Here is a 12866-nt window from a genome sequence, read left to right as displayed (position 1 = left end):
ATTTCAAAAAGGAAATAACAATATTAGATAATAGATATTTAGCATTTTCAGTCTGCTTTACATGTATTAATACATAAAATCTTCAACAAACCTGAGCTGTAGGTACTCCTGTCATTCTCGTGTTCCAGACTTTAAAAATGGAGCACTGAGAAGTTCACCTATTGACTATCAATGGGAAAAACTGGAATTCTATTCAGTTGATGTGTCTCCAGAACCAATTGCTCTTAACCACTGTGATCCACTGCCTCATTAGGTTCATCTAGTTATATGGACTCTTAATTTTGAAATTCTAACATAATTTATACACAGCAACTCTAGGGAGTCTAACACTTGCATAGACTAAGGTGTCTGATAATGTGTTTATCTTAAAAGGCAAAATAGAGCTAAAAGCATTTGATGGCAGGGATTGGGGATTTCTATCCCCAAGAGAGACTGTCCTTGAATAGCCTGGCTCAATGGAAGAAAGTTATTCTTCCTAATAGCCAATCAGTAGAGGTTTAGCAGGGGGTGGGAAGGTTACAAAAGAATGAAGTAAGAACACACTTGGATATCTTCCAGGCAAGCATGAGTTCTACAGATAAAAGCCTCAAAATAACTAGGAGTAGGGGGCAGGGAAAATGGAAGTAGTTAAGGCAAAACATCTGGGAGGAATTGCTCTTTCCCATTCACTATTAGGATTATCCACCCTTATGGGCCATTGCTTTTTGCTGCCTACACTTTCCTGGTTGCAGTCTCTACCCTTCTATGCCTCCATTCCAACAGCTTGGCGTGAAGAACTTCAGCTAAGTTTGGATTAGATCATGATTCTTATATCCCTAGAGCATATCATGGCAGTTGGCCTCCATGTAAACAGTGCTTACTATTTCTTCTCTCAGCAGTGGCTGCACTCACTCTCCTTTCCAAAGTATCAGGTTCAGTGTTGTATTTAGCCTCGGCTGGAGAGAATATAAAGATGATCACACAGTGCCTATCTCTCCAGGAGTGCCTCACGCAGCATGCTGTAGAAAGACTCCATGGTAGGAAAAGCAGAATCCAGGCAAAAATAAGAGTTGTGGTACCATTTTGGGTGGGAGAGAGCAGTGAGGCAGTGAACTTTCCACTTCCAGTTTGGGTCTTTAATTGCTAGCACAAAACATTTCATTTTTCATTAGAGTCTGGGTTTTTGTTCTTGGGACCCTTATGTTTTTGATGATTTCTGATATTGATGTTTGTTTCTGAGTTAGACCTTGATATTCTACTTAGGTCCAATTTATTATCTCAAATCTGAGACCTACCTCCATTTCTTTTGCTTTGCTACCCCACATAGGATGTAAGCACATGATCTTTGGTCTTTTATTTGCATAACCTACTAGTCCTCTCTTCATTGGCAGGAAGCGACTGGCCAGATCTGGGCTGTCTTTCTGACTGCCTTCCTTGCTGGGCTCTAATTTATCTCCTATGTACATGGTCCTTAGAGTTCAAAAGCCTCTGCTGACTTCTGCACAATCTCACTCTCAGCATCTAAGCCCCCTCTGATACATATAGGAGCATGGGCAGACTGAGACTACAGGAAAAAGAAGAGTGGGCTGGTCACAGTCTGTGAGAGGCTCAGAAACCCACTGTACCCCCATCCCAACTCTTTTCACCTGTTATTGTGGCTACAGCAACAGGAAGGACAGCTAGGAAGATATGAAGTGAGACCCAGTACCCTATAGGGGGTGGTGTCATTAGCTGCGACGCCCGAGATGTCTCAAGAGATGGGAGAGCTCACACAAACCAGGTTGCAGAAGATCTGGATTCCACATAGCAGCGGCAGCAGCAGTCTGCAACGGCGAAGGGGCTGTAAGTGGGGTTTACTTCTGTGGGCTTCAAGGTGGTGGTAATAGAGTGGGTGTAGAAGAGCATAGAATGCCCCCATCAGATCTCACTGTAATCCAAAATTTTGAATAGATGGACAGTTGAAGGAAATAGCTATCGGATGACAAGAGACAAATGTCAATAAGGTGAGAAAAGACCAAGACAGATGGAAAGGAAGAAGACAAAGACTAAGAATTAAAGACCATATTAATCACAGGCATCTTTGACCAGAAACTTTCTTTTTTGTATCTAGAGCTTATTTGGAATGCTTCATGTTTGGAACTTGTGATTTCTAGTTTGGAACTGTTCAGTGCTAACCTAGAATGTTTCATTTTATTTACCTCTGTGAAGTGTCTGGAAATTGATCTTGTTGGATTGTGCCTGGGTGAAATAAGGTGATGGTTCCTGGCATTAGCTCTCAGGGGGATAGGTGCAGGGTATACAACAGTACCATGTCACTGTTTGACACTGCTCCCCTTTTTGCAAGATTCTTCTGAGAAGCATATACCTGCCTGGGTTAGGAAAAACTAATTGTCTCCTCTATTACCTTCTTGGTACATGTATACATTCTTGCTGCTCTGAGGATTTGAGGGAAAAAGTATTCAATATTTCAGGGCCAGCCAGCTGATTTTGTATCATTTTGAAAATGTAATAGGGAGAGGGATAAAGGAGAAGCAAGCAAAAGCTGTAAATATTTTTTTTAAACTGAAGTATATCATTTCCCATAGACAGCAGGAGACAATTGTGGACTAAAGTTCTTCCAGTCCAAGAATTACGGTCTAATGAACCAGAAGGTATTGAAAATAAAGCAGCTGTGGACTCTGGGATTCAGACATCTCAAGGACCAGCTGACCAAGTTTTCACTCATCTAATGCTAGAGGATGTCCAGGCTCAGGGATGCTGGAGAAGCACTATTTGAATGGAGGGTCCAAGAAGAGGACGATATGAATATATATATATATATATATATATATATATATATATAGTTATAGGATATAAGGTGTACGTGAAAGAAAAGACACAAACCAACCTCCTGTTCTGCATCCTTTTCACTGCCACCAATTTTCCCTCACTCATCTGGACGGCTAGGAGCCTGGATGAATCAGAACTTCATCCCACTCCTAACCACCCAGCCACTCTTAATCCTGTTGGGGCTAGCTGATAAGCAGGCAAACCACTCTGCATACATGGGTCCTCCAGAGTCAAAACCCTTATATTCCTGGAAACTGTGCCTTACAAGTTGGAGAGATAATGTACATTAACCATTTGATATTGTCCCTGATGTGTAGAAAGTACAAAATAAATACATGCTTACTTTAGTTGGAAGCCTCACTTTCCTTAATTGTAAAATAGGATTAATACATACCTGCCAGTGTTTTTAGGGTGATTTATTGATTCAGAGGTTCTGCATCTAACATTGCCTAGGTTTGAGTCCCCTCTGATATCTCCTCTCTTTGATCTAAGTTAAGTTCCTTAACATTTCAGTGCTTCAGTTTCCTCACCTGTAAAATGAAGTTGCTGATAATGTTTTGTAAAGGTTAGGAAAGCTAAAGCATATACAGTGGTTAGAAGAGTGCCCAGAACATACTATACATTTAGTAAATAATATTATTTGAACCAGAAGGTGGTCCTATTGTATTAACCTCCATATCTCCAGCATCAAGTCCCAAACATGGCACATAGCTGATGATCAGTCAATGATCACCACTACTTCTACTCTTTCACTCCTTATAGCAAACTATGTACCAGGTGCTCATTCTTTTTTTTTTTTTTTTTTGGTACCGGGCATCAAACTCATGACCTCGTGCTTGCCAGGCAGGTGCTTACGCTGCTGAGCTAAATCCCCAGCCCAAAGTGGTCATTCTTTAGTGACTGACTTATTTTTGTTAGATCACAGGTACAAAAAAGTTGGATAGTGGTTGCCCAGTTCTTGCCTTGAGCAATGTCTGTCTCACATGCTATGCTGGAGAGGCCAGTCTATTAACTCTAGAAAGGTCTAAATCACCTTTTACCTGGGGCTTTGTCTCTAGAAGACACAAAAATCATTTAATGATGTTATTAGAGTTAAATATATCAGAATTTCAAAAATCCTTGAACAGTGTGTATATTCTTTTATCACCCAACATTATATTTATGTAACCTATTGATATTATCAGTAGTACATGTCCTTAGAGCTTGTGTTTATTCTCCGTATTGTGTACTATGTTTTTTAATATCTCATGGTTTATCCATCCTACTATTGATAAATTCAAGCAGTTTTTATTTATGAACAGCAGTACTACAGACATTTTTGTGAATTGATTCTGGTAGAGTATATCCCTCCATATTGTCCTTCTTTTGTCATGTCTTGACTCTTTTTATTACATGAGTACCATGTGCTAACCAATTGTACCAGTGGAGGTCCCATCTTGCCTATTTTTTGGCTTACTACTTTTCCCCATAAATTTGGGAATCAGCTTTTCAGGTTACACACATACAGAGACAAAACTTTTGAGAATTTGATTGGAATTACATTCAATGTATAAATCAATTTGAGATTACATTGAATCTATAAATCAACTGGAAATATCTGTGATATTTAGTCCTTCCTAGACATATAATATCTCTCTCCATATAATTAGGTTTTTGCTAATATACAGTGGTTAGAAGAGTGCCCAGAACATACTATACATTCATGTTATTTTAGTTAGGTTCATGTTATTTTAGTGGGTTTTTGCACTACTGGAGATTGAACTCAGGACCTTCACACTGGGGTATATTCCCAACTGTCTGTCTGTCATATTTATATATCTGTATCTGTAACTGTAACTTTATCTGTATCTGTAGCTGCATGTGTACACCTGTATATCTACCCATAATTTTGAGAGAGGGTCTTGCTAAGTTACTAATTTTCCCAGGCTGAGCTTAAACTTGGGATATACCTGTCTCAGCCTTCTGGGCTGAATTAGAGGAGTACACCACCATATCTAGCCGGAGTGACATTTTACAGTGTAATCTATGAAGAATTTACATATCATTGTAAACAGGATTTCTGGGCTGATATTTTGTTGCTTTTGTAAACAGCATCCTTTCGGAAAATTTGATAGCAATTTGGTTTTATAGCAGTTTGATACTAATGTATAAAAATACACATTGTTTATTTTTGTTTTATATACTTGTTTTATATACTTAAATCATAACTAGGAAACCAGCTAAACTTACTCATTAGTTTTGGTAATTTATGAGTAAATGCCAACTTTCATTTTTCCAATCTAATCTTTGTTTTTTAAAAATTTTATTAGTATATGTTTGTAATGCATAATGGTTACATCCTCTGTGAGTAGTTAGTGCATATACATGACACACGTTAATTCTTTTACTGTACCCTTCCCCTTCACCCTCTTACCTACTTCTATCTATCTCCTGGTCCCCTTCCTATTTGCAAAAGATGTATCTCACTGTTTCGAGTTGTCTATCTTTTATTTTGCTCTTTAATGTATTTATTCTTTGGGTTTCTCGCATAAGAGAAATCATACATATTTAAGCTTGTATGACTGATTCATTCCACTTAACATTACAGATTCAACTAGAGATTATTTGTAAATCTATTCTTATATTGCTACATTGCGAAGACCCCCCCCACACACACACCAGTACAGTGTTATTAGGGTTGGATCTTGATTTTAAAGAGAGTGGCTTTAAAGTTTTACCATTAAAAATTTGATATCTTTTTGATAGATATAATTTAACAGGTTAAGAAAGTTCCTATTGATTCTTAGTTTTCTAGGAGAATTTTTAAAAGATGAGTGAATATAGAATTTAATTAAAAATGTTTTCTGTGTCCACTGAAATGACATGATAATTTTTTTATTTAATCTGTTAATATGGTGCATTGCATTATAGTTTGTCTTATGCTGAACTAATTTTCCCAGTCCTGGAATAAACTAAAACCTCTAGATTTACTTTACTAAAATTGTGTTCAGAAATTTAACATTTTATTCAGGCATGAAATTGATCTGTAATCTTTCTATTTGCATGTTGTCCCTACCTGATTTTTTTGTCAAGGTTATACTAACTTGATGAAATGAGGTGAGAGCTATTTTCTTTCATTCTGTTCTCTGATAGAGTTTGTCCAGGGAACTTTCTGTTCCTCAAATATTTGGCCGAACTTCCAGGTAAAAGTGTTTGGGACTGGTATCTCCTTTAAAATTTAAACTGATGCAATTTAATAGTTAAAGAATCATTTAAGTTTACTACTTCTACTTAAGTTGACTTTGCTAAATTGTGGTTTTGTAGGGAATTTTCTATTTCACATCAGCTTTCACATTTAGGTATATGAAGTACTTATGTTTGTATCTGTGTAATCTCTGTTTGTAATTATGTCCTCTGTTTTGTTCTAACATTATTTGTGTCTTTTTTACTCTTCATAAGCCTTGCCAGAAGTTTGTCACTTTCATAACTCTAAAACGTTCAATTTTGGCTTTTTAATCTTTTCTGCTACATCTTTATTCTGTTTAAATATCTTATCATTATTCTATTTTTTTCATTGGATTTATTCTTTTTTAACATCTAGATTTGAATTCTCAGATCATCAATTTTTTAAATTTCCTCTTTTCTAATATAATCATCTAATGTTATAATTGGTCTACTAAATAGCACTGATATTGTACATATGCATAAATGTACTGCCATACATTTTAAAATATTTCCAGACCATTTGATAAATAGGCACTGTCCTGGGCTTTCTTATTTTCACTGTCCTGTTGCCCTGGGCTACCTCAGTTCCTCTGTCAGAACTGCTGGGATTTAATGGTTATCATCTAGCAACTAAAAGGTGAATACCTGGCATAGTAAGAAGCCACTAATAATTGTTGCCAGTCTTTGGGCCAGCTTCTGTTTAGGTAGATCAGTGCCTTTTCCATTTTCAGTTTAATAGCATTCCGGTCAGAAAATAAACTGATTTCAATTCTTTGCAGTCTGTTGAGACTTACTTTATGGAGCAACATGCAATCAATTTTGGTAACTATTCTATGAACACTTAAAAATAATAGCCATTTTACATTTTTAGTATAGTATATGTGTCCATTAAGTCCTGTTTGTTAAGCTGTCTCAAATGTTCTTATATTCTTTTGAGATTTTGGCTGGGTGTTGATATGAAATATTTGACAGTGTCTTCAGGCAATTCTGTCAATTTTGCAAATTTGTAGTTACTTATAGGCAAATTTAAAATTACTGTATTTTTCTTGTGAATTGAATATTTTATCAATTAGTAATATCTACTAATTTGGCATTCTTTGCATATTTGTTTTACAAGCAAAATTTTCCCTGATATTGCTATTCCTTCGTTTGAATTATATAGCTTAATATCTGCTTGGTATATATCTTCCTATGCTTCTTAAAAATTGTTTTTGACAAAGGCATAATGTATCATAAAATTCACTATTATAAAGTGTGCAAGGAAATAGTGTTGAGTATATTCGCATGGTTATGCAACCATTGTCACTAATTCTAAGACATTTTAAAACATATATTTCTAAAACAATTTTAGAATTCACTTTGCCAAATAGAAACCCTATACTCTTTAGAGCAACTTACTAGTTCACTGTGATTGGCCCCTTACAATCACTAATTTACTCTCAGTCTCCATGGACAAGCTTATTCTGAGCATTTCATATAAATGAAATTATAAATATGTGGCCTTTCATATCTTTTCATCCAGTCAAAAATTCTCTGCCTTTTGGTTAGACTGATTATTCTTCCCACTTAATGTTAGTTGTGATATATCTGGATTTAAATGGTCCATTTTTCTTTTACTTTTCCATATAACTTATGCCTGGTCTTCGTGTATTACCACTTCATTGTTTTATTTTGCATTAAGTAAATATATTCTGGTTTAATATTAGCATTCACTTGATTTTTTTCACTATATGTTTTTGAGGAATTTTCATAGTGATTATTCTTGAACTTTATAAATCTTGACTAACAGAGTCTGCTTCCAATTTATACTAGTCTAATTCCAGTGAGATGTGGGGATGTTACTCTTTATAACTATTTTATTTTCTCTTGTGCTGTTTTTATACACATTTTATACACATTATATCTGTGTATGCTAAAATGAATATAATATTAATTTTATACAATTTATGTTTTAAAGAAGCTGAGAAAATTAAGGAGAGCATGCATATATTTATAAATTTTTTAAATTTATTTATTTTTATTTTAAAGACATTAAGACAAAACAGGGCATAACAAAGCAGATCAGAATAGTACAATATAAGCAACACAGAATTTCACTAGAACATAACCCATAATTAACAGTAACTACCACAATGTCTCTTTATTTGAAATAGTTGAGTATAACTTCATATATAATAGTATCAAACATAACAAAATAGTATAAAAACATTCAAGAGAATGAGAGTATCACAGGGCATTCAGAATCAAGTAACAGAAAACAAATAATGGCTACTATATTATCTCATTTTCCATAGAAAATTTGTTTATACTTTCACAAGTAATACAATCCAATAAGATAAAACATGATAGAGCCAATGGAAACAGAAGAGCAAAAGCATGGTAGGACTTCATAGTAAGATGATATTATACCAGTACTGGCTATTATAGTGACTTGTTTCCCTCAAATTAGCTGTCATACCATCACAGTTGGTAAAAATCAAATAAACAAGGACAAACCCACTACAACTAACCAATGTGATCATCATAAGGTTTCAAAACAATGTAATGGGGAATCATGATTACCATAAACTTTTATGTACTCTTACTATTTCTTACACTAGGGAGACTGTACAGTATTTATACATGTGAGTTTGATTTATTTCGCTTATGAGTTTGGTCTCAAGTTGCTCCCATTTATTAGTAAATATCTCAATGTGATCATTCTTTATAGCTGAGTAGTACTCCATTGTATCAAAATACCACAGCTTTTTTATCCATTCCTCAGTTGATGGATACTTAGGTTGTTTCCAAGATCTGACTATTACAAATTATGCTGCTATAGACATTGGGTGCACATACATCGCTGTGGTATGATGTTTTCAGTACTGGGAATATGTCCAGAAGTGGAATAGCTGGATTGAATGGCACCTTCCAGTGTTCCTATGCATGTGAATTACGATTAGTGTTATTTCCTTACTTTAGTAAAATTGCATTGTGGTATAGCTAGAATATTTTTAGTTAAGTCTATTTCCCTACAGCGTGAACCCCTTGATGTTGTTGCTTCTTGATAGTCATGGTCTTTGGTTTGTAGGTAGTTAATTGCCCTTGGATCTCTGTCTTGTCCCTTGATATCTCTATTAACCTGTCAGTCCATTTGGTGTTATACTCTGCATACCCTAATAACTGGCTCATTGGTCTATATTTTGGATAATGTACTGTGATAAACATAGTTTAGCTGCCTTACCTAATCTGACAGAGGTAGTTTTTGGGGTCAGTCTTTGAGGTTTGTTCTTATTCTTGAAGGGTTCTTCTTAAGTGTCATTCTTGGGTTCTCTGGTGAACTAACTGGCCTATGATTTACCTTGTTGATCTTAGTTAAGAAGATCAGTTATTCTTGAGAGTATCCTGAGGATTCCAATTCCTTATATTCTTGTTTCTTTTAGGGAACTTTTGGAGCTCTCTTGTGTTATGGATAAATTTTTTCATATACCCTCCTGAGCCACCACTTTGGAGAGTGGGTAGGGCATTGGCCTCTAGTTGTCTTAGTTTGCATGTCCTGGTATGAAATCTGCCTGTGAGCAAATTGGAATGAGTTGCTGCACCTGAAATATAGCCTTAATTCTATGATTAGTGTTTGGGTAGAGGAAGGGATCTTCCAGCCATTTAGCTACATTTGTCAGGAGTTTAAGGTTTGAAACTTAAGCTAGAGGGAATCCAAAAATGCTGGACTTTTGCCTCTTAGTGATTTGCTATTGCATTTGATTGGAAGATATCTCTGAGGAAAAAGGGAGTTCCATCCATGTGGCTAAGAACAAGTGGTGTGAAGCTTTCATCAAATTAAATTTAGTCACAAGCGCTCACTGTTTTTTATTAGATTTTATGGAATAAATTTTTTTCCTGTGTTACATTCGATTAAGGACTATTTCCAGAGATTTTTAAAGATTTCCTTATAAGTTTTGGCAGCTTAGTTCATTTCACTGCAGATTAGGTCTCTGTATAACTCCTTATGTAGTTATACCAAAAGTTAAAATCTCATAATTCATTTCTTCGTGTTGATCTTATCCTGTAATCTTTTGAACTCAATTATTAGTTCTAGGAATTCTTGTAATTGTATGGAGATTTCTGTGTAGATAATCACTAAGTTTACAAAGATGGATTTGAAAAGTATTTTTGCAAAATGTATGCCTTGTTTCCTTTAATTGCCTTCTTGTGTTGATTTGAACTTTCAGTATTTATGTCAAAAGAGTGGAGAAGGTAGAAATATTTGTGTTGGTCCAATGTCATTGTAAAGCATTTAGTCTTACTGTTAAGTGTAATATTGGTTATACTTTGTTTAGGTTTTGGTTTTGTTTTACAGAGGTAATCCCATATTGCAAACTTTCTGGAAATTTTTATCATTAGAGCCTGTTGAGTTTTCCAAGTGCTTTTTCAGTACAAATCGGTGAATTTTTCACCGATTTGTAAGTAATATAGCTTGCACTGATAGATTTTTTTGGTTGATCTAGCCTTATATATGAGGAATAAATAATTGCATATAATTATTTTGAAGCAAAAATGCTAGATTCTATTTGCTAATGTTTTGTTAAGGATTTTTGCATCTAACTTATGAAAAATATCAGACTCTAGAGTTTTAGGGTTGTAATACTTTACTTGACATCAGAGTAATTCTGACTTCATTAGTTGAGAAAATTCTCTCTTCTTCTTAAAGTTGTTGTGCAAAATTTGTGTCCTTTTTCTTTTTTAAAAAATGCAGTAGAACCACCCAACCAACTTTATAAAGAGTACTGAAGGACATTCTAGAAAGAGACAAAAATGACCACAGTTCTAAGCACAACAATAGCAAGCAATTAAAAAGAGGGGAAAGTTAGGGAAAGAACAGCAGAAATATAACATGAAAAAGATAAGCCAATACATATCAGTTATAACCATTAAAGTAAATGGCCTCAATTCATCAATCAAAAGAATCAGACTAGCAGAGTAGATAAAGAAACGAAAGTCCAACAATATGCTATATACAAGAAACACATTTAAATTTTTTAAAGAAAATAAAACTAAGCAAAATAAAACAAAATAAAGCCAATCAAAACATACCAGTGTAAATGACATAAATCTTAAAAACAATTCAAAATCTTCAATGCCTACCAAAATGCCTTTTATTGTCTTAACAATAGTTGCAGATATTGGCAGACATAGTGAAAATCAAACAAAACAGAACAGAATAGAACCAATAAAAACAAAACAATGAATGCAACAGAGGGCTTCAAAACAAGACAACAGTAAATCCAAAATGGCTACCACAATATATCTTGCTATCTTTGAAGTAGCTATCCATGCCATCAGATATAACAAAATCAAACAAAACAGAATAAAACCCAACCCAACAATGAAAAAGATACAGGACTTCAAAACAAGATAATATGTAATTAATAAAGGTAACCCACATTCAGAAGGAGATCCCACATAGATGCCACACTACATACTGTTACTCTCTGAATAGATAATCAGACCACTGGCCCTAGACCTGCACAGTCAGTGAAACACCAAACACTGAAAGCATCCAATTATATTACATCTCAATAGCTATCATTGCAGCCTGTGTTTCTCTGGATCAGCCAGTCACTTATGGTGGGGGGTGGGAGTGTTGTCTTTTCTTGTTTCCCAGCCTGCATGCCAGAAGGGGCTGGGGACTGGCTGTCCTGCCGGTGGTCCACATATAGCACTGATTAGCAGGGAAGGCTTGCTTCTTGGTGATTTCCTGGTTCTCTTCCCCTGAAATCTATAAATGGCCAAGAAACACATTTAATTAAAAAAAAAGTTGATCGGCTGAAAGTCAAAGCATGGAAAATAATACTCCATGCCACTGGAACCCAGAAAAAAACAGAGGTGGCTATTCTATTTTAGAGTAATGTGAACTTCAAACCAGGAATGATGAAAAGAGATAAAAAAGTCACTACATACTGTTAGGGGAAAACTTTAACAGAAAGAGCTAATAATCATAAATGTATATGAACCAAATATTAGAGCACCCAACTATATAAGATGAATATTAATAGTCATGAAAAATCTAATAAGCAATAATACAATTATAACAGGAGACCTTAACATCCTGTTGACACAGAGACAGATCAACTAGACAGAAAATCAGCAAAGAACAGAACTGAAACAAACTTGTAAACAAATGGACTTAGTAGATGTGTACTGAGTGTTCCACCCAACAACATCAAAATATACATTTTCCTGCTCGTGGGATATTCTCTAGAATAGACTATATATTAACCCATAGAACATGCTTAAGTAAATGAAAAGGAATTTAAATTATCCCATGCATATTATCTGACCATAATGTACTGAAATTGGAAATGAATGCAAAGGAAACTACAAAAGCTCCATAAACACATGGAAATTAAATATCACAAGTGGATCGCAGAGGGAATTAAACATTATCTACAATCAAAAGAAAATGAAAATATAACTTACCAGAGCCTGTGAGATGCAATGAAATTAGTCCTCAGAGCAAAATTTATAGTGGTGAATTCTTATATTAAGAAAAGAAAACAAGCACAAATAACCTAATGCTGTACCTCAAATTTTTAGAATAAGAAGAACAAGTCAAATCCAAAGCCCAAAGTGGAGAGAAAATTCTAAAGATCAGAGCAAAAATCAATGCAGTTGAAACTAAAAAAAAAAAAAAATCACACACATACACAAAGAATTAATGAATAGAAAAGTGGGTTCTTTAAAAATAAAATTGATAAACTCCTTAGTGACGTTATCAAAAAAAAGAAAGAAAAAACTCAGTTGTACAATAAGGAATGAAAAGGGTGAAATCACTACAGATACTTTGGAAATACAGATCATCACCTACTTTGAAAACT

The 12866-nt window shown here is 34.8% G+C and overlaps 1 protein-coding gene across 9 annotated transcripts in view; it reads left to right on the top strand.

Annotated features, from left to right (window-relative positions):
• Pfkfb1 (6-phosphofructo-2-kinase/fructose-2,6-biphosphatase 1) overlaps nucleotides 1-12866 on the top strand; it is an 81682-nt gene that overhangs the window by 4877 nt on the left and 63939 nt on the right. For 4 of the 9 annotated variants that reach the window (XM_063245966.1, XM_013156211.3, XM_003461753.5 and 1 more), the window contains one exon: nucleotides 1644-1821. The exons of 4 other annotated variants lie outside the window; for them this stretch is intronic. In XM_063245966.1, coding sequence (XP_063102036.1) covers nucleotides 1725-1821 — 97 coding nt within the window. In that variant the 5' untranslated portion in view covers nucleotides 1644-1724. Of the gene's footprint in view, nucleotides 1-1643; nucleotides 1822-12866 lie in introns of those variants that run through there. One more of the 9 variants, XM_063245972.1, reaches the window with a different exon arrangement.

Source organism: Cavia porcellus, unplaced genomic scaffold (assembly GCF_034190915.1).
Source record: "Cavia porcellus strain 051 isolate PalLab524CR breed Dunkin Hartley unplaced genomic scaffold, mCavPor4.1 scaffold_3, whole genome shotgun sequence".
Lineage (NCBI taxonomy): Eukaryota > Metazoa > Chordata > Mammalia > Rodentia > Caviidae > Cavia > Cavia porcellus.
The sequence above is the reverse complement of the archived record's forward strand: the minus strand, read 5'-3'. Positions and strand labels throughout refer to the sequence as shown.